The sequence below is a fragment of the Agelaius phoeniceus genome, chromosome 25 (genome assembly GCF_051311805.1).
Source record: "Agelaius phoeniceus isolate bAgePho1 chromosome 25, bAgePho1.hap1, whole genome shotgun sequence".
Taxonomy (NCBI): domain Eukaryota; kingdom Metazoa; phylum Chordata; class Aves; order Passeriformes; family Icteridae; genus Agelaius; species Agelaius phoeniceus.
Genome location: NC_135289.1, coordinates 1,273,918 through 1,301,285, shown reverse-complemented (window position 1 = coordinate 1,301,285; position 27,368 = coordinate 1,273,918). Strand labels below are relative to the sequence as shown.

At 47.7% G+C, this 27,368-nt stretch overlaps 1 protein-coding gene across 4 annotated transcripts; it reads left to right on the top strand.

Annotated features, from left to right (window-relative positions):
* Positions 1 to 162: 162 nt before the first annotated feature.
* HIPK1 (homeodomain interacting protein kinase 1) lies at positions 163 to 25,268 on the top strand. 4 transcript variants are annotated; one of them, XM_054648975.2, is made up of 16 exons: positions 163 to 472; positions 1,426 to 2,503; positions 7,602 to 7,725; positions 9,706 to 9,825; positions 10,563 to 10,649; positions 11,482 to 11,666; positions 11,954 to 12,116; positions 12,472 to 12,694; positions 13,520 to 13,641; positions 15,190 to 15,324; positions 17,805 to 17,944; positions 18,098 to 18,280; positions 18,782 to 18,997; positions 19,258 to 19,496; positions 19,776 to 19,924; positions 20,767 to 25,268. In XM_054648975.2, exons 2-16 carry the CDS (start codon positions 1,428 to 1,430, stop codon positions 21,250 to 21,252), a joined length of 3,648 nt encoding a protein of 1,215 aa, XP_054504950.2. In that variant the 5' UTR covers positions 163 to 472; positions 1,426 to 1,427; the 3' UTR covers positions 21,253 to 25,268. The 4 variants fall into 4 exon arrangements, with proteins under 4 accessions (XP_054504950.2, XP_054504952.2, XP_054504951.2 ...); XM_054648977.2 differs by having other exon boundaries at positions 17,802 to 17,944; positions 21,031 to 25,268; XM_054648974.2 differs by having other exon boundaries at positions 164 to 472; positions 17,802 to 17,944.
* The last annotated feature ends 2,100 nt before the right edge of the window (positions 25,269 to 27,368 follow it).

Here is a 27,368-nt window from a genome sequence, read left to right as displayed (position 1 = left end):
TCGGTTCCCAGCCCTGTCCTGTTCGGTTCCCCGGCCCGGCCCGGCCCGGTCCCGCTCGGTTCCCAGCCCCGTCCCGTTCCGTCCCCGGCCCCGCCCCTCTCGGTCCCGGCCCGGCCCCGGCGCTTCCTGCGGCCGCCCCGCCCCGCGGTCACGTGCGCGCTCGCCCGCTCGGGGCTCGGCTGGCTCGGCCTGTGCGGGCGCTCGGGGCCCGGAGCGGCGGCGGGAGCGCGGCGGGGCCGGGGGCGCTCGGGCCCGGGGCGGCGGCGGGACGGGGCGGGGGGAGCCCGGCCGGGCCGTGAGGGCGCGGCGGAGCCTGGCGGCGGAGCGGCCTGGGGGCTCCCCCCGGCGAGCGCGGGCCGAGCGGGCCGGGCCGGCGGCCGTGGCGGGGCTATGATGAGCCCGCTGCGGGGCTCCGCACCCCCGCGTGTCCCCCAGGCAGGTCCGGCCCGCGGCTGAGAACCCCCCACCGGCGGTGAGTGCGGGCGGCGGGGCTCGGCGGGGCGGGCAGGCCCGGGCCCGCCCCTTCCCCCGCGCTGGGGCTGCGCCGGGCCGGGGAGGGCCGGGGCGGTGGCGGCGGGGCCGGGCCCGAGCCCCGGTAACGGCCCGGCCCGGCGGGCTCCGCTCCCGGCGGGCTCCGCTCCGGCCTTCCGGGCACTGCCCCGGGGGGAGGCTGGGCCTGCCGCGGTTGGGTTTCCCACCGAGTCTGTTTTTACAGCGCCTAGGAAACAGGCCTGGGCACGGGATCGGAATTCTCGCAGGGTCTTCCCACTTCCTGCGCTCCCCCCATCCTCTGTATTGTTTTCTCCAGTGCTGGGGTTTTTTTAGCCTGGAGAAAACGCGGCTCGGGAGTGACCTTATCGCTCTCTGCAACTCCCTGAAAGGAGGGTGTAGCCAGGTGGGGGTCGGGCTCCTCTCCCGGGTAACGAACGGCAGGACAAGAGCACGGAGTGTTGAGCTGCGCCAGGGGAGGTTTAGGTTGGACAATAGGAGGAATTTCTCCACTCGTTAGACACTGGAACGGGCTGCCCAGGGAGCTGGTGGAGTCACCGTCCCTGTAGGTGTTTGAGCAACTGGACGTGGCACTGAGCGCTCTGGTCTGGGTGACAGGGTGGTATTTTGTCACCAGGTTGGACTCGATGATCTCAGAGGTCTTTCCAACCGAATTGACTCTGTGATTCCTCTCGTGTGCTGGGACTCCTTTAGCGAGCTGGATAAAGAGCCGTGTGCTTCTCAGATGCAGTAATCTGCACAGCCTGGCTCGGTGATGCCCTTAGGGCAGCACTTACAGAGGTTCCCTTCCTCAGTGGTGGGCACCACATGGTGCTCAGAAAAACACCGGATTTTTGTCATTCTGGGTTTTGTGAGATGGAGGATCTTGTCCATCCCAACCTGCTGCCCCTTACGAGTTCTCCTCTTCCTTTCCAGGTATGGCCTCACAGCTGCAGGTGTTCTCCCCTCCGTCAGTATCCTCGAGTGCCTTCTGCAGTGCCAAGAAACTGAAAGTGGAGCCGTCTGTCTGGGATGTTTCAGGACAGAGCAGTAGTGACAAGTATTATACCCACAGCAAAAACCTCCCAGCAGCTCAAGGGCAAGCCAGCTCCTCTCATCAGGTAGCCAATTTCAGCATCCCTGCCTACGACCAGAACCTCCTTCTCCCCGCTCCCTCCGTCGAGCACATCGTGGTCACCGCGGCCGACAGCACCGGCAGCAGCGCCACAGCATCCTTCCAGAGCAGCCAGACCATCACCCACAGGAGCAACGTTTCTTTGCTGGAACCATACCAAAAATGTGGATTAAAAAGGAAAAGTGAAGAGGTTGACAGCAACGGTAGTGTGCAGATCATTGAGGAACATCCACCTCTCATGCTGCAAAACAGACCTGCGGTGGGAGCTGCGGCCACGACCACCACGGTCACCACGAAAAGCAGCAGCTCCAGTGGGGAGGGAGATTATCAGCTGGTCCAGCATGAGATCCTGTGCTCTATGACCAACAGCTATGAGGTCTTGGAATTCCTGGGACGAGGGACGTTCGGGCAGGTGGCGAAATGTTGGAAACGTAGCACGAAGGAGATTGTAGCCATCAAAATCCTGAAGAACCACCCTTCGTACGCCCGGCAGGGCCAGATCGAGGTGAGCATCCTGTCTCGCCTGAGCAGTGAGAATGCTGATGAGTACAACTTCGTCCGCTCCTACGAGTGCTTTCAACACAAGAATCATACATGCCTTGTCTTTGAGATGCTGGAACAGAACTTATATGATTTCTTAAAGCAAAACAAGTTCAGTCCGTTGCCCTTGAAGTACATCCGGCCCATCCTGCAGCAAGTGGCAACTGCCTTGATGAAGCTGAAGAGCTTGGGTCTGATCCACGCTGATTTGAAGCCAGAGAACATCATGTTGGTGGATCCTGCACGCCAGCCCTACAGAGTGAAGGTGATAGACTTTGGGTCAGCCAGCCACGTGTCCAAGGCCGTGTGCTCCACGTACCTGCAGTCACGCTATTACAGGTAAGCACTGCCCTTGCTCCCTGAGCCAGGTCAGGCTGATCCTGCTGGGGGCTCCTTCTGCAGACACTGAGCTTCCCTGTCTAACCCCAGCTGAGGGGCAGCAGGAAATCATCAGCTCTGCATGTTTCCTGGAGATTTCTTCTGAAAGTTGGATGTAAATAAATAGAATGTCTGCCTTAGGGTCGCCTAATCTGCAGCCCAGCACCTTCCTTTCCCCCCCAGATCAGTGCACTGAGTGATTTTATCCTGTCCACTGGCTTGTGACACTATGAAGTGGCAAACTGGAGAAGTGCATTTGAGGTTGTCTGCTATGATCTGAAACTGGTCCATTAACCTTGGACATTTAGAAGGGAGAGAAGTCAAAGGGATGCCGATTTCTATTCGCTTTTGTTTCTTCTGATTCTTCATCTTTGTCTGAGCCCCCTTCAGGAGCACATGACTTCCTGTGTCAACCCTGGCTAAGTCATGCTTTCATGAGACCTGCAGCTCCCTTACAGCAGTGATGAGAAAGATCTCAGCTTCCCTTAGCAATGTGTGGAGATGTCTTCTGCCCTACTCCTGCCCAAGAATTAAAACTAAATTATGGCCAGAAACGTTAAAACTCAGAGACTGTGTGTAAAGCAAGCTGTGCTGTTTCTTTCAATTATTCCTCCAGCTTGGCTCTGTTAAGTCTATATTTGAATTTAAGTAGCAGCAGACTTCAATAAATGGATGCAGCAAGAACTTCTGGCTTCAAAGGGCCGTGCAGAGTCTGCTGTGTTGTCAGGGTTGCTTTGGTGGAATGTGAGCTCACTGGACGCAAAACTCAGAACTAGTATCTAGTCCTTCCAGCTGGGACCAGACAGGACTGAGACACTGCGCCCCACCCTGTGTCTCTGCCCTGTTTGATGTCTTCCCTGGCTGCTCACTTCAGTTTTAAAGCCTGGCTTATTGTAGGTTTGCTCTGTTCATCCCTCACGCTCCCTGTGTGCTTGCTCCCTTTGTTTTTGTGTTGTTTTTCTTTTTAACTCCAACACCCAGTACCAGCTTTCCATGACATTCCTTTCATGTGATACAGACTTAATCCATTGCTCATGATCTTTGCTCAGCTTGTTGGCACCAATCTTTCCAATTCCAAACTATTGATTGGTATGGTTTTATTTTGTAATCCAGTTGTCCCCTGTGCCCCCAACTCTGTAAAAACACCCACTCTCTAAAATGCATCATCAGTTTTGTTGTTATTGCATGGAAAGAGGTGACCAGTGGTCAAGAATCTGCTCTATCTGACTTGCCACATGTCTCAGCAAAGCAGTTTGGGGAGGCCCATGGTGCTCTCCATTTTCTGGTATCTCAGAAAACAGATTTAGCTGAGGAAAAGCAGTAAGGGGTGATAAGAATCTTCCAGGGGCTGCAGGGAGGGAAATTCCTGCTCCATCTGTGTGTGGGGCTCTGGACTCCAGCCCCTTCCAGCTCCCTGGGGTGACTGACTCTGCCAGAAAGGCAAATAACCTGGGATTAGGTGGCGTTGGACTGTCTGCTTGGCTGGAGTGAAGAATGCTGTGATGTGGAAATCTAGTATTTAGTGATGTGTAATTAGTCAAATGGTGATGATTACTAAAATCCATAATCTAGGAATTTACAGAGATGGTGCAGAAACCAGCTTGTTGTGGGAGAACTGGATTGCTTTACCCATATTCACATTAAATTAGTGTTCAGATGAGTTCCTAGTTGGAATTTTTTTCAATGCTGTGTTTAATGAAAGAGCACAGACCAATTCTTCCTATGGTTCTCTGTCAGCCGTTAAAAAGAAACTTCTCTGTGCTCACCTTTTAGCTTTCAATCCCTGTCACTTGGGTAACCTCTGCTGTGGAAAGATCCCCTTTCCACAGAAACTGCTGCTGCCTGACCCCACTCAGGAGGGGCAGTTCTACTGCTCACACTTCAAAGACTCAGTAGAAGTGCCCATGAAGAATTCTTTGGCTCTGAAGCCCATCATGGAGTAGGAGTAGATCAGCTCTCTGCAGTGAACGATTCCTGGGGCAGTTCTAGGATGTTTTTGCAGTAATTCCTCACCTGAAAACGAGAGTACCATCCTCAGGTTGCTTTTGTTCTTGTGGAGGATGAACAATGGAAGGAAACAGCATGCAGAAATAAAAAATCCCTGCAGTACTGATCTCCCTGCTGCACAGAGTGAGGTTTCCTCATGTCCTCTGTTAAATGTGAGTGCAGCCATCCTGGCAGTTTTACTCAGCTCCCTGCCTCCTGGTGCTGCCTGCGGGCCAGTGTGGAGCACAGACTGTGGGACTGGACAATTTGGGCCATGAGAAGGTGGCCCTGAGCACTGGGGGAGCTGCAGGGTGCAGGAGTATCCATTTCTCACCTCTGCTTTGGGCTCCATGACCTACTTCTGTCCCAGCCATGCTGGCCTGGGGAGCAGCAGTGCCTCTGCCAAGTCTAACTCTGCTAATCCAGCTCTGAGCTGGCCCTGCTGCTCCCTGCATTGCTGCACTTGCACAGGCTCTGTGTTCCCACCATCCCTAAGCACAGGTGTAAGCATGGAGGGTTTGGAAATGCTGGGAGGGAGTCAGGCTTGCAGTTTTCTGGGGCTGCTGTGTGCCCTTTCTCTTCTGAGAGTGCCTGAGTGTGTTTGTCAGCTTTGGGAGGCAGTGCTTAGCAAGCATCTGTGCAAAGAGTGTTGTTGGTTTTATTTCAAAGAGCTTAAGATGGTAAAATCACTTTAATCTCTGGCAGAGCAGCTATGGAAGTGACCTCTGCCTGCTGTCCTGGTTCAGCTCACATCTCATAAGGCTGCTAATTGTAGTGATGTAAGAGGAGATGAGAGAAATTCTGATTTCCCAGCCCTGTCCTGCAGTCAGAGTGAAATCAGATGGCTCATGAAAAGTTCATTTATTTAGTTGCAGGGATTAAAATACAAGACTTGCTATCATCATGGTATTGAGATTTAGGAATATGTGAGTCTGTTCCATCCTGGAGTGAAAGACCAACAAACTGCCACCAGTCTCTATTTCTTTGGAACTGGTGGGGAGTTTTTAGCACACTAGAGAAGGATTAGCATGCTCTGTATATTCCACAAGCCATCTGCAGTTTAGTTTGTTTGCCAGTCCAAGTGCAGCATGCTTTATATGACAGGTCTGGGTCCTTTCTGAGCTGGATATTCCTACATCAGGATAATCAAGAGGGGCACTACAGTTTGCTGATGGTGTCTCATAAAGTAATGGCAAGGGGGGCTCCTGTGTAAATGTATGAATTGTACTTTTCCTACTGGTGAAGAAAGAGAATCCTCTGGTTTGCACCTCTTACTTAGCCTGTAGAAAGCTGTATCCATTCTAGCATATTTCCTTAAAATGTAAATGTTGGCAGGAGAGTCAGCATTCAAATATCAGCTACTGCTCATACTTGCACAATCATTTATATTTTCACATGTGAGAAACCTTTCCAAAGTCAACAACTGCCAGGAGCAGCCAAACAAAAAGGTAGAAACAGATCAGTGTTGAGTGGAGAGTGTCATCATGCCTTAGCTTGAACAATCTATTATTCTGATTACTGAAGGTGTGTCATGGCTCTGGTTTTGGAGGCTCAGACATAATAAAATCTGGGTAATAAAGAATAAATGTGACCTCACAGCAACAGTGAGGTTATCTTTTTTAGAGAATCCCAGACTGGTTTGAGTTGGAAGGGAGCTTAAATCTCATCTCACCCCTGCCATGGGCAGGGACACCTTCCACTATCCCAGGCTGCTCCAAGCTCCATCCAGCCTGGCCTTTCCTGATCCTGTGCTTTCTCAGGTGCCCTGAGCAGCTGGGCTGAGTGCCTCTGTTGTGTAGACACCTGAAACAGAAGGTGTCTCTGTGTCAGCACTGCACAAAGGGTGATTAACTGGGGAGTCACTCTTGCCATGGATGAGCAGCTGGGAGGCTCAGGAGTCGAGGAGGGTGAGTGTCAATTTTACTGACACCTGTACATTATGTAAGCCCTGGTTTTTAGAATTCTGTAGAGGGATCAGAGCTGGTTTCAGAGCCTTTTTTAACAACTGAAGCATCCATAGTGAAACACCAGGAATGCCACACAAGCCCTGGGGCACGACCAGGAAATGGATAGCCTGGAGTTTAGGGCTTTTCTGTCTTCCTTTGCTCTTGTGTTAGTTATTCACGATGAAGGTCAAGGCTTTTGTATTTCCTGTACTTTCCAGGGTAAATTCCCACAGCAGCTCACCTGGGGTTTGCAGCACCTGGGGTTTTGTGCTCTATGCAAATGTGGGACCAGAATTTCTCCTGCCGGAACAGCCTCAGTTTGTTTCAGAACTCTGTGTAGGTGAAGAGCTACACTAAAACATCCTTCTGTGTTATGAGTCAGCTCCAGACAGAAATCTCCCTGAAATTCCAACCTGTTAGAGGAGCAAACCCTGCTTGGAGTGTGAGGTTTTTTTATCACCTCCCCGTAAAGGCTGGGCCAGACAGGTACATTTTGCATTAGGTGTGGTTGAGTGCACAGAAACCTGAAACACAACCTCCAGCTGGGCTCTCTGCATCCATTTTAGACTCGAAACTCTCTGAGCAAACCCTGCATGAAAACCTGCTGATGGAAACCCAGCTGCTCTCTGAGGGGCTCCTTTTCCTGGCTCTGCAGGTGCTCTTCTTCCCCACATGAATCAGGCAGCCCCCTGCAGCTGCTTACCCGGGGTCTCAGGACCTTCTCCTAGAAAAGTCTCTGTTTGCCAGAGCTTTTCTTCCCAATTCTGGTAGGATAGGCTGGGCTAGATGATCCTGAAGGTCTCTCCATAATTCTGTGATGCTGTGTGCTGTCTCAGGGACACCTCACACGCTGTCAGGTGTAATTAAACTGATTACTCAAGGAGTAACTTTATGCAACTGTGATATAAAGGCCTCCTAGGATTTGGGGGGCCACTGTGGCAATAAAAGAATCCACCTAAGTGAAAAAAGGTTGGGATCCATCAGGCCACCCAAGGAAACAACTTTAAAGTGAATAATTTATATTCACACAGATTTTCTTGTGCATGGAGGGGCTTTACTCAGAGTGGTTTACAGGGGAGAAATGCAGCTTTCAGTAAAAGATTTTTTCTTTCCTTTTCCCTTCCCAGAGCTCCCGAGATCATCCTGGGTTTGCCGTTCTGTGAAGCCATTGACATGTGGTCACTGGGCTGTGTCATAGCTGAGCTCTTTCTGGGCTGGCCTCTGTATCCAGGAGCATCTGAGTACGACCAGGTGAGAGCACTGGGGATGTGGGATCTTCACATTAAACCTTGATTTTCTGTGTTCAGACTCTCCTGAAACCCCCATGTCCTCCACCAGCTTTCATCAGTGCACATTGCTGCTGTCTGAGCTCATTTTCTCTCTGTGATATTCCCATTGTCTCTGGGCAGGGAGCACAGAGTTCTGTGTGTTTTCACTTGAGCTGAGTGTATCCTGTCCAGAAAAAGGGGCCAATTTGCAGTTAACCCCTGGTTTCCAAACCCAGGAGCTGTTGAACCCCTTCCTGCCAAAGCAGAAGCGAGGTGTGTGTGTCCTGGTGTGAAACACTCTCTGTAATTGCACCATGAGGGCACTTTTTCCATGTGGGGACAGAGCAAGCCTATCATTCCTGCCCTCTTAATACCTACAGCAACCCTCAGTTTTTATGCAAAGTGTGAGCCTCAAGCTGTCTTTGGAATCCAAGGGCAAGACTCTGAGAGGCATCTTGAACTAATTAGTCCTTTCTGTGGATACTTGGCATTATTACCTGGCCTAGTCAGTGCCTATAAAAGGACAAAAAGTCTGTGAGAGGGGTTTTTTTTCAGAGTAGCTTTTCCACTGGGGTTTTTACGGTGGGATCTTGTTGCAGTGCTTGGTATGGTTTTCCTTATGTGATAAAATACATGAAAACTTACTAAGTGTCTCACATGTGTCTTCCCAGCACTGTAAATTTCCAAAGGAAACACAGTGGTACCTTAATGAGCACAATGAGCTAGAAAGTAGCTGGGGTAGGGCCTGGTGGTTTCCTTGTGCACTGAGTTTTGTGTAATTTCTGAGAACCTTATCTGCTGGTGTAGGTGGCTGGGGAGGAGCTGCTTTTTCCATTGCTTAATGACAGGATTTTGCAGCCCTCTGTGAGGTGTGACTTCATGGGGTTCATTTTGATGTCTGAATTTCCCTTGAAGACTGAAGATGACTTGGCTTTCATTTTTTTTTTTTTTGAGATTCTGCAGCAGCAGCAAGTGAAAGTTGAGGTGGAACTTGTGAGAGGACCTCTCCAGGAATGAGTTCATGGGCTGGGCTGGGATTTACAGCTTTTTTTTTTAAACACCCTTTGGCTCTGAAGCAAAAGTTTGTCCTGTAAAAATAGAACTGCTACCTGAACTATCACATAGATAAAAGAAATATTCACATGCAGACACTTGGATCCACCTTGGCTTAATTGAAAAGTGAGCCCATAAATTCTTGTGATCACAAGCTGTGACAGTGCCCTGCTTTGGCACAGTGCCCTAGCAGGAGTTTGGCAAATAAGAAATGCTAAAGAGCTGTAAATGGTCTGTAACTGATGGTTTGATCAAGGCATAGTTACCTTAACGCTGTGGAGTTTTTGATACATTTGCTATTTTCTTTCCTTTTGAGCATAGCTTTTTAATCGTTATCCCTTTACCAGTGTCTTATCAATACCACCACAAGGATTCAGGTGCATCTTTCAGAATTCTGAGCCATTTTTTTAACATGTAAAAATAAGTACAGTAAATGTGTTTGAGGATATTTGGTCTTGGTTTCTTGGTCAGTGAGAGCTTTGCCATGATGTTATTCTGAAATTGTGTGCCTAGCATATTGTGTAGGCAGGCACAGCAATGTTGCTTGGATAATCATGCCTTTAATTATTTATACATACATGATAAATTCTGTGGTATTTTTTCCTCAAAATGTCTATTTCTTACACTCTTTAATGTCTTAAAAGCCTACAGTCTGCTTGCATATACATTAGCAAAAATATTTCCATAAAATAAGAAAGATGCTTTTAAAACCTCAAATTTTTGCGTGGTTGCAAAAGTGGCTTTATAAATACTCGAGTTGGTCCCTTTAATTTTGCAGTTTTGCATATCTGGGCAGTCTTTCTTTACAGGTAATTTCCTATTAGCTGTGAACAAACCTGGCTGTTAATTACCCCATTAGCTGTGAATTCTGTATGGTGGGAGTCCTCACTTTTGTGATTTTCTTTCCCAGATTCGTTACATTTCACAAACTCAAGGCCTTCCAGCAGAGTATCTTCTCAGTGCAGGAACGAAAACAAGCAGGTTTTTTAACAGAGATCCAAATTTGGGATACCCACTGTGGAGGCTCAAGGTTTGTCTGTCTCTCCCATCCCCAATTCTCTTTTCTTCACTGAGGATTTGATAGGAATTCCCACCCAGTTTTGCGTGCTGTGCAAACGCTGTGAGTGAGGATTGGCTTTGGAGCGTGGCTGGCTGGGGGTCTGAGGTTGCAGGAGCTGTGCAGAGCTCCTGGTGCTGCTCTGACAAAAGCAGCAGTGATGATAGCACCAGCCAAGGGTGGGTGTTCCTCACTGAGATAATGGCTGCTTATTATGGGCTGCTCATTCCCAGGGAAGTGTGTCATCTTGTTGTCATCTCCTGACAATCCAGCCAGTAAAATATGGAGTATTTTGTGGTGGGTTTGTTAGTTTATCAGGAATCTGGTTTTGGGTTGGCAGAGGACAGGAAAGAATGGGATTTAGGCCTGATTTGCCTCTGAGCAGCAAAAAGAAGGGAATTTTGCCTTTCTTCTTTGTAGAAGAGGGATTTAAAATATTTATGGCCTCTTTCTAAATCAGAAACCTTCAGTTCTTCTGGCTAATGCACTACCCAAGGCAGCCTTGAAATGAAGTCATGCTGTTGTTAATTCAGCTTTGCAGTGAATGATCTTTCCAGCTGAGGGAATGGGATCCCAGGGCTCTTTGCTTTGACCTGCTGGTGTGTGGTGTGTCTGAAAGCAGCAATTGATCATCTGCCTCAGCAGTTTCTTGCTGCTTTTTCCTTATCAACACACAGTATCTCAGTTTATACTAATGTTTTCTTTTATAGACCCCAGAAGAGCATGAGTTGGAAACAGGAATAAAATCAAAAGAAGCTCGGAAATATATATTCAACTGTTTGGATGATATGGCGCAGGTGTGTGGGATCTTGGGACACAGATAACTCATTAATTTTCCATATATAATTAAGTAACTTTCATTTTTTGGGGGATCTCTAAAATTGAGGCTCCTGTGCCCGAGCACCTCCTCCACTGCCAGTTCAGAGCACTGATGGAGGTTTACAATGGTGCCAATTTGCATCAGAAATCAGTGGATTAAAACCGGTCAAAATGTTAATTATAAACCTGTTTGAAATGTTTTGTGTTGCCTCAGTGTGTTAGCAGGAGTGTGCCCAGCCTGTTCCCAGTATAGTAGAGCAGTAGGAGAGTGAGCCCCTTCAAATGTGTTTGTAGGATTAAACCTCTTCTGAGACTTTGGAAATAGTGACAAGAACTACAGATCATTCTTATTTTCATTCTCTTTTTAGAGGTAAAATGAAGGAATATCTGAGTGGTTTAAATATCATGAGGTCTTAAATCTTAAATATCAATTTTCTGTTGCTTTTGTAGCTGTTACCATCAGGTTACATCTGTGCAGAGAAGGTGGAATCATTCTGTCTTGCCAGCCCCTTATATTCCCTTAGATTCCCCCAAACCATGAGGGCATTTTGGCAGTGAGTGGAGAATGAAGCCTGCTTGGTCCCTTTGAATAGACCCAACTCCCTGTTGAGAAGAGAATTCCATGTGCAAGTTGGACTTTCTCTCCTAGAACGAGCAAGGGAAAGGCAGTGTTAGCACTGTAATGCCTGAAATTGGTCTGGCTAAGAGACAGAAATGCCTGATAACTATTTCTGTGTGATGTGACATTATTGAACTGTTAGCAGCAGTTAATTTGATGCTTGTGTGAACTGCTCCCATGTGATTTTCCAGGTGAATATGTCTACAGACTTAGAAGGGACCGACATGTTGGCAGAGAAGGCTGACCGAAGGGAATACATTGATTTGTTGAAGAAAATGTTGACAATTGATGCAGATAAGAGAATTACTCCACTGAAGACTTTGAACCATTCGTTTGTTACAATGGCACATCTGCTGGACTTCCCCCACAGTAACCAGTAAGCTCCCTTGGATGGGCTGTTTTGTTCCAGGATTTGCTGGAATCACAGAGCAGCACTTCCCAGCTCTCTGTCAGGGCTATTTTCTGCAGTTCCTGGCTGATCTGAAAATAGCCATGGCATGTGTAAGGAATGGAATGTTCATAAGCTTCCTTTTCATGTTTTAGGACATTCTTTGTTGGTTTAAAAGAACCTAAACCTAAAGCACGTGCATAAAGTTGGGAATCTGTCACATCTGTGTCCTGTTTTTACAAATCTAATGCTTTCCTTCTGTCATTCTGTTCCAGTGTGAAATCTTGCTTTCAGAACATGGAGATCTGCAAGAGAAGAGTGAACATGTATGATACAGTGAACCAGATCAAGAGCCCTTTCACCACTCACATTGCTCCTAACACAAGCACAAACCTGACAATGAGCTTTAACAACCAGCTCAACACAGTACACAACCAGGTATGGCATCTTTCACCTGTTTTATCCTGATCAAAGACAAGGAGTAGGCTGATTTGGTGCCTTCAGGCCAAAATTTAAACCACTCTCCAAAATTCATAGTCCTGTCTCAAAGTCTTAATTTCCAAAACTCAGACCAAGGAGCCTCTTTACTTCATGTGTTGAAAATTTCTCACTTCAGCAACATAAGTTAATTGGGTGCAATTAATGTCTTTTGTTCTGTGTTGTCTAAAGCCTTTTACCTCAAACATTTTCCAGGTGCTTTCCTCCTAGTTTTATATTGATGGTTCCTGTTGTTTTATAACAAAGAGAGATAAAATTACAGGAGATAAGTGATTTTTTTTGTTTGTTTTTCTAGGCCAGTGTGTTGGCTTCCAATTCCACTGCTGCTGCTACTCTTTCCCTGGCCAACTCAGACGTCTCCCTGCTCAACTACCAGTCTGCCCTGTACCCCTCCTCTGCAGCCCCAGTGGCAGGAGTGGCTCAGCAGAGTGTTTCCCTGCAGCCTGGAACCACCCAGATCTGCACACAGACAGACCCCTTCCAGCAGACCTTCATTGTTTGTCCCCCTGCTTTTCAAAGTAAGCCAAGAACCCTTGGTGTGATGCTGTTAGGGCGGGAAAAGTTGTGATTTGCACTAAACTGAGAAAAGCCTGACTAGAGCAGAGCTCTCTGTGGGTGTCACACGGGGCTCTTGCATCAGATGGAGGTGCAGAACCAGGTCAGACGTGTGCAGGCAGCTTGATTCCCTTCCAGGTCGTGCTGGAACAGGTGACAGGACCTTGCCTGCCTGGCTTGCAGGCTCCAGCTGGTTGCTCAACCAGTTTTTCCCCCCAAACTGAACACAGCAGCATTCCACAGAAAGCAGGGAACAGAGGAGCCAGACCTGCCTGAAAAATCAGTGTGTCTTGCTTGTTTGTTATCTCAACAGTAAACATCTGGTGTTTGGGCCTCAGTTGACAGCCCTGATGCAGGTTTTTGCCACCAGCAGATTGTCACAGGTTGTGGGTCAGTGAGCTCAGCACAGGCAGCTCTGTTCATGCCTCTGTTCATCCTCAGGGTTCTGTAGTTATGCTGACTCCTGGGTTGTCTTAGTCTGGAAGGTTATTTGTGACATGGGGACTGATGGTGAAGGCTTGAACTTCAAACTTGTCTGAAGCAGGTTGGAATTGGGAGTTCGTGTCACTGTTTCTGCAAACCAGACAGAGCTGAGCTGTCCATCATGGCCCTGTGAGATCCCAGGGTGCAGAAGTTGATGTTCAGCTGGTGTTTTACTGGGATTTTGTCAAAGCCTTTCTATCCTTTAATCCCACCCTATCCTCTGCCCTTATCTAGTAAGAATTTGATTTGTGGAAACAAATGAAAGAATAGTGCTACAGCTTAGTGATGTGTCTTGTCCTCCACAGCTGGACTTCAGGCAACTACAAAGCATTCTGGGTTCCCAGTCAGGATGGAAAATGCTGTCCCAATTGTGCCACAAGCACCTGCAGCACAGCCACTGCAGATCCAGTCTGGAGTTCTCACACAGGTAAAAAAACCACCCCAAACCCCTCATAGGCTCAGCTGCAATTCCACCATCCAGGAGAACCTGCCTGAGTGCAGGGGGTTCTCAGGACACACTGAAATGTTAAATGCAGGTCACTTCTAAGACAGTATTTTCTTGTTTTGTTTTGTTTTTCTGGAATATTTAAAGTCTGAACTATTTTATGTCATGTGCCTCCCTGGTTTTAGGAGTTTGATTTAATAATGGGAATCAATATGTGGTTTTCAGCTGCTAAAAACAGGCTGTGTTTTTCAGGCATGGACACTGCCTGTAAGGCAGTGCTGGTCATTTTTGCCTACACTTTAAAAACGTGGCAGGAGAAATCATTGCTGTGAGAAGTGAGATCCCGGTAAACAGAGGTGACAACACAGATTACTCATGCTAAATTTTCATCTTTAAATCAACAAAATTATTTCTGAATCCTTCTCAGCTAGTTACATTCTTAGTGTGAATTAATGTGTAGCAATGACATATCTATTTCTGCAGTTTGCAGCTTAAGCAACATACAATACCAAAATTCACAAATCTTTCTAAAAATGCTGTTTTAAATATTAGTAATGTGTCATAAATTAAACCCATTTTAATTTCCAAAAAGTAATCCTTTATTGTACAATAAGTGCCTGATGATTCACAAGTTTTATTCACTGAAAATTTGTAGTTGCCTTTATAATTAAGTGCATTTTTATTTATTTGCATAGTTTTAGTTTTTGCTGGCATTAACAAGTACTCTGTTAGTTTTACTCTTCAGGCAGCATATTGCACTTGCAGACCTTGTAGAGGAGTAATTTTTAGTTTGTTCAGTCCAAATGTTTAGGTGGCATTCTGTGATTGCTGGTTTCTTTAGCATTAATGATACAGGTCACAGTATCCAAAAAGCAGAACCCACTTGAAGGCCCACCTGAATCCAAGAGTGCAAATTGTACACCAAGAATCTAATTTAAATTAGACATTTGATAGACTAATACATGTCTGGGTGGTTTCATCATGGATAACTTTGCTCTTTCATGACACCAAAGACCTGCTGTGCCTTCCATGAAATCCCATAGTTTACCTTTTCTCAAGAGTTCTGTGTGTGGATTTGAAGGTCTGACAGCAAGTGCAGGGAGCTGCCCAGGGTGCACTGTGCCATGGCTAGTGCAGCATGGCTGTCACTTGCCCTCTGGGACCCAGTAAAGTGCCAGTAGCTGAGCTCACTTTGACTTTTGAAATGTGTCATCAGAGAGACATCCCCTCCCCAAATTTTTCCCCAGCTCATTTGGACTTTTGAACTGTGTCATCGGAGAGGTCCTGTCCCCAAATTTTTCCCCAACCTGTTTTGCCTTTTGAACTGTGTCCCTGGACTGGAGATTGCCAGTTCCTCGTGCTCTCCTGGGGCCCTGCAGGTGCCTGTGGAGCAGTGCAGGCTCTGGGTGTTGGTGCTGGTGTCGGTGTCGGTGCGTCCCTTCCCTCCGTGCCCGGCCCTGCCCAGCGCACTGACCTGCACTGACCTGCCTCAGCTCATGTGTTTCACTCACTGCCTGATCTACATTTCAGGGAAGCTGTACACCACTAATGGTAGCAACTCTTCATCCTCAAGTAGCCACCATCACGCCGCAGTATGCGGTGCCCTTTACCCTGAACTGCGCAGCCGGCCGGCCGGCGCTGGTCGAACAGACGGCTGCAGTACTGGTAATTGCCTCCCTTGATTGTGTTCACTAACTGAGTTTTTGTTTTAACTTAGACTTGCAGAGGGCATGGAAGCATGTGCCATCTTGTGGCTGTGTTCTTGCTACATCTTAATGTCTTGTTGTTTTCCTCCCCAACATTGCTGAAGCACTGTCTGACTCTGACGTTTAGTGTGGCTCTGTAAAGAATCCAGATCCATTGACTATTACCTTTGCTAGCCTAGTATTGAAAGCTCTTCTAAACTAGACCCTAGAAGAGTTGTAATCATTCTTGTTCTTCACTTACTCTCCTATCTTTGCCTTTTGATTGTGGAATACAAAGGAATCAGTCTTTAGCTTGACTCTGCTACAGGTACCTGGATGGCCAGAATTTGACCTACTTGGCAAGTTAGCTCCATATATTGTTTGCAACACGTGTAAAGCTGCTTTGTATGGAGAAATGTTTCAGATCATTAAGCACAGGCTAAAATCCCTAATGACAGCAAATCCTTTAATGTATTGCTCTAGCAGTTGATTTCTCTTAACCTCTGTTGAACACTGACAATAATTTTCTGGCCTTTTGTTATTTATAGCCAATCGCACGTAGCTTGCTTCATCCAGATAAAGATTCTGTTCCTCACAGATACTTTCAGTTGATATGTATTTCTTGGTTGAAATTAAAGGTGAGCTCTAGTATCCAAAATGGCAATAGCTAGCTTTTAGGTCATTTGGAACAATTTTCAAAAAAGGATGGGGAAAAGGAATGAACACACCTTTAAGAAATGTACGTTTGCAAAATTGTCCTCTTCTGTATTCTGGCACCTGCATCAGAACAACTTTGCAAGTGCCACAAAGAAGTCATTGTAAAACTCCAGAATCAGATCAGTGAAGCTTATGAAAACATTGCAGTGCACTGAAGTGCTGGTATCCTCACATGTCTTTCAAAGCACATTCCATTGTGTGAACCATGTTGTTTCTTGTGGCTTTGAAGTGGTAGTTTGAATGTCATTTTCTTCCGAGAGGGAGACCTCTGCTGAAGTGGAATTTGCTCGAGTCATACCTGTCCTGAAATTTAAACCCACTCATTTGAGTTCTTGTGAACCAAGTGAGCTGCTCCCTGGTTCTGGGGATGGGAAGGCAGGAGAGTGGGGTTCTCCTGGTCACAGCTCTGAGCTAAACAGACCCAGGGGTGCTTCTTCTTTCCTCCTGTTGAATTTCGATTGCTGAAAGGCTGCAATCTGGGCTCCAAAAACAGCAAGGGGTGACTATAGCAGAGCTTGGGACACAAGTGAGTTGTTAGTGATGTTTTCCAAAGTGTAATTGGGCTTTGATTCAACAGGCAAATTCTGTTCTGCTGTGTGTGTGCAGTGGACTTGAGGTCCAGCTCCCCTGTACAGCAGTGGAGATCAGAGCCGGCTGTCTCCAGACTCCGAGCCTGCATTCTGAGTTTCTCTGGAGGACTTGACTAGTTCTGTTTGGATTCTGGGAGCCTTTGGCGTGAATTTGCTCACCTTTAGTGCTTCCAACACTTCTCCCTTGCTGCTTCCCCTGAGTTTGCATTAGCCATTTGCTAAGCTTTGCATATTTTTGTCCTTCCTCTGTCAAAACAGTTCGTCGCTTGGAAGGCCCGATTTCTGCCTCTCATTGGGAATTTATATCTTGCTGTATTAAACTCTCTGCTTTGTCTTGTGCAGGTGTTGGCTTTTGGAAAGACGCATGGTGTGACTTTTAACATATTTCTCTTTTTATTTTTTATTTTTTCAATGTTATTGTTATTATTATTATTATTCTGCTTATGTTGGCAGAGGTTTTAGCAGCTCTCTGCTTTGAAGGCTTCTTGTTCGGAACTGGTATTTATTTGTACTAAGTGGATCTGTTACTTGCAGAAATACTGAATTTGAAACAACAGATTTTGCAGTTTAAGCTGCAGGAGAGAAAGCCATATATTATCAAAATCATGGAAATATTATGCTGTCAAATTTATTTGGAACAGCGATAATATTAATGAATTGGACCTGCCTTCATGTAACCAAATTATCTCTCAATGTGGCTTTTCTTAAATGCTTCAGCTGAGGTGGGTGAATTTCCACAATAATGACACCATGTCAGCTCTCTCAATGTGAGCCCTGCAAGGCAGAAAAGCAGAAAGGACCAAATTGGTTTCATATTTTGGGACCTTTCAGCAGAACAGTGGTGTGAGTTTACATTCACCCAGAGTCCCAAGCACTGCTGCTGCACCTGGCAGTGCAATACCTGGCTGCATGTGCAGCACAGTATAAACACTTTTTTCTCCAGGTGACAGCAGTGATAAAAGAGATCAGCAAAATGTTGGGGAAGCTTATTTCTCTGATTTTCTTGTCCTTGGGAAAACATGCAAGGATGAGCTGTATCTCTGCAAGCTAACAATCCACCCTGGTGCATTAATTGCTTGGACAGATCTCTGCCTGCCCCTGCAGGAACTGAAGCCTAGTGATCCTCGTGTCTGTGTTTGTTGTTTTGCAGCAGGCCTGGCCGGGGGGAACCCAGCAGATCCTGCTCCCTTCCACCTGGCAGCAGCTCCCAGGGGTTGCTTTGCACAACTCTGTCCAGCCTGCGGCCGTGATCCCAGAGACCATCGGCAGCAGCCAGCAGCTGGCTGACTGGAGGTAGGCACTGCAGGAGCTCCAGCTCCCTGCCAAGTGGGAACACATCCATCACAGAGCCCACAGTGTCTCCCTTCCCCTCAGGGGCTCGCTGCAGCTCCTGGTTCCTGCAGTGGAGTCATGGGATTTGCGTCTCTTGTTTCTTCTCTGCTCCAGGAATGCACATTCCCATGGAAATCAGTACAGCACTCTCATGCAACAGCCATCTCTGCTGACCAACCACGTGACATTGGCCACAGCACAGCCTCTGAACGTTGGGGTTGCTCATGTTGTGAGGCAGCAGCAGAGCAGCAATGTGCCAGCAAAGAAGAACAAGCAGCCAGCACCGAGCACAGCCAAGTAAGGATTCCATTGCTTCCTTTCCCAGTCCTAGAAATGCCACGAGTTTGTTTGTGGAGGTTGCCTTTTTGGTATGAAAAAAGCATCTCCTGATCATGGAGGCATTGAAGGTGTAACTTTATTATGCTACAATTGCATTTAAAGATGTCTTGGAAAAAGCCTTTGTGCTGTCGTCACCGATTTAAATGATATTAATTTCAGTGAGTGCAAGGACATGGTTGACCAAGTGCTTTGCTGGTTTTACAGAGGGGTTTTACACTCCTGGGGTGTTGGTGCCATAGCAGTGCAAGTGACAGAAGTGTTGGATGAGGGGTGGCAGTTTCTGGCAGTGTTCAGGTGGTTCAGTCCCATTCAGAGCATCCCTGAGTGCCTTCTCTGGCCGTGTCTGTGGCACTTGGCTCTTTGAGTGTGTGCACTGAGGTTCCGTTCATGTTCACGCTTGTATGTTCCTAATGCTGTTTGTCTGAGCTGGAGCTGAACCCTGCTGTGCTTTCCCTGCAGGCCCAGCTCGTCCCTGGAGCCTGTGCCCACCCAAGTGTACTCTCTGATTGGGAGCAGCCCCCTGCGCTCCACCTCGTCCTCCTCCAACGTGCTGGTCCCCGTGCAGGAGCAGCACCAGCCCATCGTCATCCCCGACACTCCCAGCCCCCCTGTCAGCGTCATCACCATCCGCAGCGACACTGACGAGGAGGAGGACAGCAAATACAAACCTGCCAGGTGGGCTGGTCATTGGGCTCTGCTGGGCTCAGCTCATGCAGCAGGGAGAGGGGGGAGCACGGGGTGTGAGCCCCGGGCAGGCTCAGAAGAGCTGCATGAGACAGAACATTCCCCATCACATCTCTGTGTTGTTGTGCCTGCAGTTAATCCGAGTTTTAATGGGCAAGGAGGGAGGGTGTGAAATCCCAGAGGGAGATCTGTAATCTGGTGGGCAAAGCTAGAACATTTCCCATTTGTATTTTGTCTTTTTCCCCCTGCAGTTTGGGTATGAAGCAGAGATCCAACGTCATCAGCTACGTCACCGTCAACGACTCCCCTGACTCAGACTCATCCCTGAGCAGCCCCTATGCCCCAGACCCCCTGTCCTCGCTCAGGAGCACTGGGGGGGCCCTGGAGCTGCCCAGCAGAGCTGCTGCTGACAGCTCCAGCTCCCGCACCATCATCGTCCCACCCCTGAAAATGCAGCTCAATGACTGCATCGTAGCCACCCAGGCTTCAGGTGGGTATCTCAGGGTGCTCTGTCAGGGCTCAGGTCTCTCCTGTCCCTGTCACACATTCATCCTCACAGTTTGGACTTGCCTCGGTCTGTTTTCATAGTCATTGATAGATTTACCTTTCATTTACATTTGGCTGCGTTTAGGCAGATCTGTAACCATTCCTGATGGTTTCTTAGTCACATTTGAAATCGTAATTAAAGCAAAGTCTCTGTGACAGAGTCAGTTTGGTGCCTAGAGCTGTGGGAAGGGGAGGAGTGGACTGAGCCTGTGGCATCTTGCAGGCATCCTGAGCAGCAGCAGCAGCAGCAGCAGTAAGAGCAAGCCAGTGGCCTCAGTGAGCGGGCAGTCGTCAGGATGCTGCATCACACCCACGGGCTACCGCTCCCACCGCGTGGTCACCAACGGCGTGCAGCCCCTCAACCTCAGCCAGGTGAGCCCACCTGTCCCTGCTGCCTGGGGCTGGTTCACAGCTGCTTCAGGAACCTCTGAGGCAGGGAGGAAGGCTGGCTTGCAGGAGGATCAGTAGTTGCAAGCGCTAGTTCTTGGGAGCTGGTTCTGTCCTGGGGTGGTGCAGGGTAGGACAAGTGTGGTTGTCTCCATAGTCTCTCTGTGCTCCTTGTCACACCTGAGTTACAGCAGGTCCTTCTTGCCACTCAGGAGGGTGACACCAAGGTCCAGCTGTTGAGTTAGAGTAACTTTGAAGGCGCAGTATGAGGAAATTCTGTAGTTCTTTACCTTTCTCTAGACCTCACAGAGTTCCAACCAGTAGGTTAAGACTGGACTTTCTCTTTCAAACTAACAATTGACACCCGACATCTTTGAATGGTTCAATTCAAAGATTGGTTTCACTTTTTTTGTGTCAGGACTTCTGATCTCTGGGTCACACTGCAGCCCCTCTCAGAGGAGACAGAATGTTGTTACCCCTGCAGTTCACTGCTGCCATGGGCACCAGACAGGTTTTCTGGTGCTAAAACAGGGCAGCCCTGCTTCCACCCTCCCAAGGTGCAGAGGAGTAGATGCATGAGGAGTTCTGGGTCAGATCTAGGACCTCCCTCACTTACCCAGCTGTGGCAGTTTGCCCCATTGCAGAGGAAAGGTGTCACCGCTGTCCCCATGGAAGTGCAGTCACATTCTCAGATCCGCGGGAGGGCATCACGAGGAGGGAGGATCTGCAGCTGTGTCAGGGGGGATGGAGGTGTCCATTGGGGGCTCTGGCTGCCCCTTGCTCACCTGAGCATGACCACTAACCTCATTTACTCCCTCCCCTTGCAGAACCAGCAAACCACAGTGCTGGCCTCCCAGGAGAGAAACGGCAATGCTGTCCCACGCCGGCAGCAAGCTTACGTGGCCCCCCTCACGTCAACGATTTCTCAGGCTCCCTACACGTTCCAGCACAGCAGCCCAGTGCATCCCCACCTGGCAGCAGCCACGGCCAGTGCCCACCTGTCCAGCCAGCCCCACATGTACACTTATGCCCCCAGCACTGCTGCCACGCTGGGCTCCACCACGTCCATCGCCCACCTGTTCTCCCCGCAGGGCTCGTCGCGCCACGCCACCTACGCTGCCCACCCCAGCACCCTGGTGCACCAGGTCCCTGTCAGCGTGGGGCCCAGCCTGCTGACCTCTGCCAACGTCCCCCCCGCCCAGTACCAACACCAGTTCGCTCCCCAGTCCTATATTGGTGCTTCCAGAGGATCTGCTATTTACACTGGATACCCGCTGAGCCCCACCAAGATCAACCAGTACTCCTACTTGTAGTTGCCAGTGAAGCGCTGTCCTGCGAGGGGCCTGAGAGGCTGGAGAGGATTTCAGGTGAACCTTTGCCTGGGAGTGACTGCCTGGTTCGTGTTTCTCCCTGATCTGGTTGTATGTTGTTCCCAAATGTCTCCGGTGAGTTCAGTCACTAACTGAGCAGCATGCTTTGTTACCAGTACGAGGGTCACTAATTAAGTTTTTAAAATTTTACTTACTTTTTATAGATGCTTTTAAAAAATTCATGGTCACGTTTATTTAAAATTGTTCTGTTGTGCTAATCAAAAGGGGTGTCAAATCAGTGTCTCAGAAGACAGATCCTGATGTCTTTTTTAACTTGTGTAACTTAAACAAAAAGATTTGCAGATTCTATTTTAGCAGCTTGCACAAATCCACGTTGCCACTAAAAATGTGCATGTTTATCTCATTATGTTGCTGGGGCAGTTTTAAAATCAGATTTAACATTTCGACATCTGTTCTGTAATTCACTTTGTCTTTAACAAATTGCTGGTTCTGAAAAGCCATTACATCTCCATATATGTTTCTGTCAAAGGTATTTTGTTTACTCCTCTGCTTTGTTTAAGGACTGGTAGAGGCAGCTGCCTTATGCCAGCAACACGATACATTCAGGAGTCCTGTAAACCCTGGAGTCTGCTTTGTTTTCTCGAAAATTCTCCATAACCCAGCTGAATTTTTGTTGTGTTCGTTGCAGAATTCTTCTAAGTGGTTCAAACTGTATTCAGGATCTCACTGTGTGACAGAGCTCAGTAGCTCTGTCAGAGTGGTGTTGTTGTCTCCAGTTGAGAGTGAATAATGCAGCATTGCTCTAAAATTTGGTTTCTGCAGCTTATTAGATGCTGGCCCTATAATGGAGCTGGATTCCTTCACAGAAGCACAGGGCTTTGCTTTGTTCTGTTTTTCTTAATGTTTTTGCCTCACGTGATTCATTTAGGAGGGAGATAAATTTGAAATACAATGAAACATCACTGTATTGATGTGTACAGCTTTTTATACTCCTGTGAGCGTATCCTCCTGGATATGTCAGCAGCTACTCTAAAGCGCTCTTAATAAGACTTGTAAACAGTACGTGCATGTAGGAATTGCAAGGAAAAAAAAAGAAAAAACAAGACAAAAAAAGAGAAAGAAAAAGAAAAAAAGGAAAAAAAAAATCCAGATTTTAAAGTTTATTACTGAATTTAAAACTATTTTAGAAGTTTTGTATTGGTGGTGTTTTAATATTTTACAGAAAATGAAATATGTACATATTGATTAGAAAAATATAACAAGCAAAACTTCCTGCTAACCCCAAATGTTCTGTCTTTGTAATCAAAATGTGTAGTGATTATACTTGAACTCTGTACTTAGTGTTTGTCTAATTCTTAAACGTTCCTGGGGATGGAAGTGTTGTATCCTTTGTATTTAAACCAAAATGAATTGATTCATGTTGGAATGTATGTGATATAATGCAATGGTTAGAGCTCATCACTGTAGCACTGAGAGAGGAGTAGAGCTTCACGAGAGGAAAGGATACCTTGGATTTGTTTTGCACAGGTATGTGTGATGAAGAGTTGTTTGGTGTGTCCCCTTATTGTAGTGCCTTAAATGATGATGTAGTGTGACTAGAGTTTACAGTGAGCTTGCCTTACGAGGGACCAGCAAGCCCCCGTCGAATTGAAGCAATTCACCCACCCAGCTCCCCCAGCCAGAGCAGCAGGATGGTGCAGAGCCCTCTCCCTGTCACCGCTCTCATCCCAGCTCCGTTCTTGTTCCCAGTGAAGCGACGTCCCCTCGAAGCTTTCCCTTGAAATGGCACATGTACTGTTAGTGTCTGTCAGTGCATTTCGGATAAGGTAGTGCTGGGAATGCATTGGAATGTTTAGTCTAATATTGCAGAAGTGATTAAATAACGTGCAATCACTTTTATTAGGTTTAGTGTAGCGTTACCTTCCCCCACAGGAATAGCAGATGTGTCGTGTAAAATATTGCTAGCTTGGTGATAGAATATTTATACCAAAGAGAGCCTGCTGTAAAGCACATAATACCATTAAAAAGTTTTATAGCTACTGCTAATGTGGAGTTGTTGGGAAGGTCTGTCAGCTGTAGCCCTAGTTAGTGTTCAGAGGAAATACTCACTTTGGATAATCAGTGCAGGTTTTGGACTACACTTTGTTTCCTTGGGTCCCTTGTACCAGGAATTATTTCTCATCTAACACATAAAGTATCCTGTCCAAAAGGATGATATAAACTGGTTTGAGCGGTCGCGTAACTGCAGCAATAAGAGGTTTGGTAACCTTGAACCCCAGTTTATGTTCCGTCCCAGTGGGAAGGAGGCCAGTCCTGACCTGGCTGTGGCAAGAAATGCCCAAACCATTTCTGCAAGCCCACGTTCCTGCTAGAAGGAAGCCTGGACTGGCCTGAGGTGGAGGGACCAGGGAGGGCTGGAGGGCTGTGGAGCTGGGCGGTAGCGTTAGCCCCCGTTGATGTTCAGTGTGTTTGTAGAGAACCAACCTTGCTGTGCCACATCGTTGCTGCAAACGATGCTGTTTGTTGCTGTAGGCACTTTGTTGCTTTTTTTGACATTGCTTGTGTTCAGTACTTGCCTTGAGATACCTCTTGGGTACAGAGTTGTGCCTTTCCACCAAAAGGCAAACCAAGCTCCAACTCCCCGTTTCACAAATAGGACTTCATGGAAAACACTTCACTAACAGGAAAAAGAAAAAAAGACCTCTAGCAAAATCTGCTAATAATTTTGAGAACTTGCCCACTTTCCCTTAGAAACAGCAGCTTGTAATGTCCATTTAGAGGACCTTGGAACAGAATTAATCCCAATCAAATGTATTCCCTAAGCACGGTGTCATCTCCTCCACTGCCTGAGTTCCCAGAAGTGTTGGAACAGGGAGGATGAGATGGAAATGATGTAGGTAAAATCAAACGTGCTCCATTTGGAACAAGCTGTCAAATAATACCCCAAAATTCCTCTGTGATACACAGCAAACCCCATCCCAGCAGGGCCCCAGTATATGATGCCCAATTTAGGTGTATTGTGTTCTGCTCTAAGGAGATACATCCCTTCTTCCCTTGCATATCCAGCCTCAAATTGGGTTCAAGAATTGACTCTCCTCATTGTCAGAGCCTGCTACACATTTTTGGAGAGAAGTCTGCTATCTCTGGATAGGAATTGGCATCCTTTAATTTTCTTCACACCTAGTTTGGGATTCACCTTTGGAATATTTGATAGCCAGCTAGTGGTCCCAGCTGGGTTTGTCTGTGATTCTTGAGCTGTTCAATCAGTTTTCTCTTACCTGACCTGTATTTGCAGCTGTGATAGCCCCTGCAGAGGCAACTCCTGAGGCTTTCCTGCTTAGCACCTAATTGATGGGATGCAGTAATTTACCTCTGACTCAGCAATTTCTTTTAGTACATGAAACTAAATTGCTTCTAAATGACAGGATTGGCACAGCCCTGCTTTCTTTTTTTTAATTTTATTTAAACTTCTGAATGGTGCCGCATGTCCACATGGTTGTTTGTTGCTAAACTTTATATAATGTGTGATTTCAGATTCAGCTTGAACTATATCTATCTCACTACATGTAGCAGTACATTATATGTAATGTTAGTATTTCTGCTTGAATCCTTGATATTGCAATGGAATTCCTACTTTATTAAATGTATTTGATATGCTAGTTACTGTGTAAAATTTAACTTTCTTTTATGGTTGTGCTCTTCCTTTTTACAAGCCGCTAGATACAGGTAGTTTCTGACAATTACTGATCTATGTTTGTATTGCTGATGTACTTAGGGGGTATGTAAAAATCATTTTAACAAAAGAAATAGATATTTAAAAATTTAATACTAACTATATGGGAGAAGGGTCCATTGTGAAAACATAGTTTATCTTTGGATTCAATGTTTGTCTTTGGTTTTACAAAGTAGCTTGTATTTTAAGTATTTTCTACATAATATGGTAAAAATGTAGAACAATTGCAATGCATCAATAAAAAGGGTTAATTTTCTGTACTCTATTCATCTGGTCACTTGGTCTGTTAAGGGGGATGGGAGAGGGGTTGGGGGTATCCAGAATGAGGTGTCGAAGGTGTGGGAGGCAGATTTAGGGTATGGGTGGGGGATGCAGATTTGGGATGCAGATCCAGGGTATGGATGTGGGTATGGGTGGGGGATGCGGATCTGGGATGTGGATGCAGATTTGGGATGTGGATCTGGGATGCAGATTTGGGATGCAGATTTGGGATGCAGTGGCACTAGGTGGCACACTTGCTCTGCTGCAGTTCTGTGGCCCCAATCAGACCCTGCTCAGATCATCCCTGCCCACGGCCCTGGAGCTCACAGCCAGTGCCCACAGAACTGCCCAGCTCAGCTGCAGCCAGGGCATGGAGCTGCAGTGTCCATCCGTCCATCCACCCATCCACCCATCCATCCATCCATCCATCCATCCATCCATCCATCCATCCATCCATCCATCCATCATCCGTCCATCCATCCATCCATCCATCCATCCATCCATCCATCCATCCATCCATCCATCATCCATCCATCCATCCATCCATCCATCCATCATCCATCCATCCATCCATCATCCATCCATCATCCGTCCGTCTGTCCATCCATCCATTCATCCATCCATCATCCATCCATCCATCCATCCATCCATCCATCCATCCATCATCCATCCATCATCCGTCCATCTGTCCATCCATCATCCATCCATCCATCCATCCATCCATCCATCCATCCATCCATCCATCCATCCATCCATCCATCCATCCATCTGTCCATCCATCCATCGCCGGGCAGCCCTGGCTGCAGCCCTCCTGCAGTGCTGGGTGTGGCTCTGTTGGATCAGGGATGCTGTAGAAGGGTGGATTTTCCTCTGAAGATCCAGTGGAAGAGGCAGCTGTTTCCTCTGGGAATCCAGTGGGAAAATAAAGCCTGTCTTGCTGTGCCCAGAGCCTCAGATTATATTCTAGCAGGAATGCTTGGCTCCTCCCAATGGGATGCTGTAGCTCTTACCAGTCATGCAGTGACATTCAATAGCTGTTATCAGCAGATGTCTCCCAGAAGGGAGGACTGGGTGTGGAAGAGATAAGGAAAACTGCCCACTGACCAGAAGAAAGCTGCCAAACATGGCAAATAGAATACATCTTGCCTTGCAATCTGGGACATGGTGTTTTAATATTTTACAGAAAATTAAATATGTGTAGGCTTGGGGCCGGTAGCCGTGGTGCTGGTACTGCACTGGCACTGTCCCTGTCCCCAGGGGACAAACCCACTGCACTGGCTGATGTCACACAGGACATGTCACAGGGTTAATGAGATGTGGCTGCTCACAGCCGTTCCTCATTACCAGGAGTCAGGCAATCCAAAGAAAAAACAGCAAACAAGAAGGAAAATGCTTTTATTTGCTTCACTGACTGCTGACAGCACATCTGTGGTTTGTTACCTGCCAGCAAATAACTAAGGAGGTGTTTCCCACCCTGGATCCAGCCTGGGGCTAAAACAGGGATTTTCTTCTCTGGGAAAGTAGTTTCGGAAAAACTCTGTTGGTCCGTGCTCACTGCCAGGCTCAGAAGAAAATAATGAAGTGACACAAGTAGGGAGCTTGGGGCAGGAGGACCAGGAGGCTCTCCCCGAGCCTGTGAGTGACAGTGTTCCCCACCCTGGCTGCTCTCCGTGTTCCTGACGGAGATTTCAGCTCCGTGGGTGTCCTGGGAAGGCTTCCACAGCTCCAGAGGTTTGGTGGAGCCTGCAGAGCATCCCCTCCCAGCCCTGGCAGGCAGCAGGGCTCCAAGAGGAGCTCAGCACTCGCTGCAATGACGGCTGGAGCAGCAGGATGGGGGGGACCCCCTGACCCCCCGAGCTCTGGGGTGTTCTCTGGCCACCCCGAGCTGCTCCTGGCCGTGCTGGGGCTCCTCAGCATTCCTGTGGCTCACGGTGAGTACGGGGCCGTGGGAAGGACCAGGGACACCTGCCTGGATCCCACCCGGCTGCTCCGGGGCTGGGCTGGGGCTGTCACGGACCCAGCCCTGGCTGCTGCCTTCCCTCGGGGGAGCCCTGGGCCATCCCAGCACCCTCCCGGGGCGGGGACGGGGCCAGAGAAGGGGCTC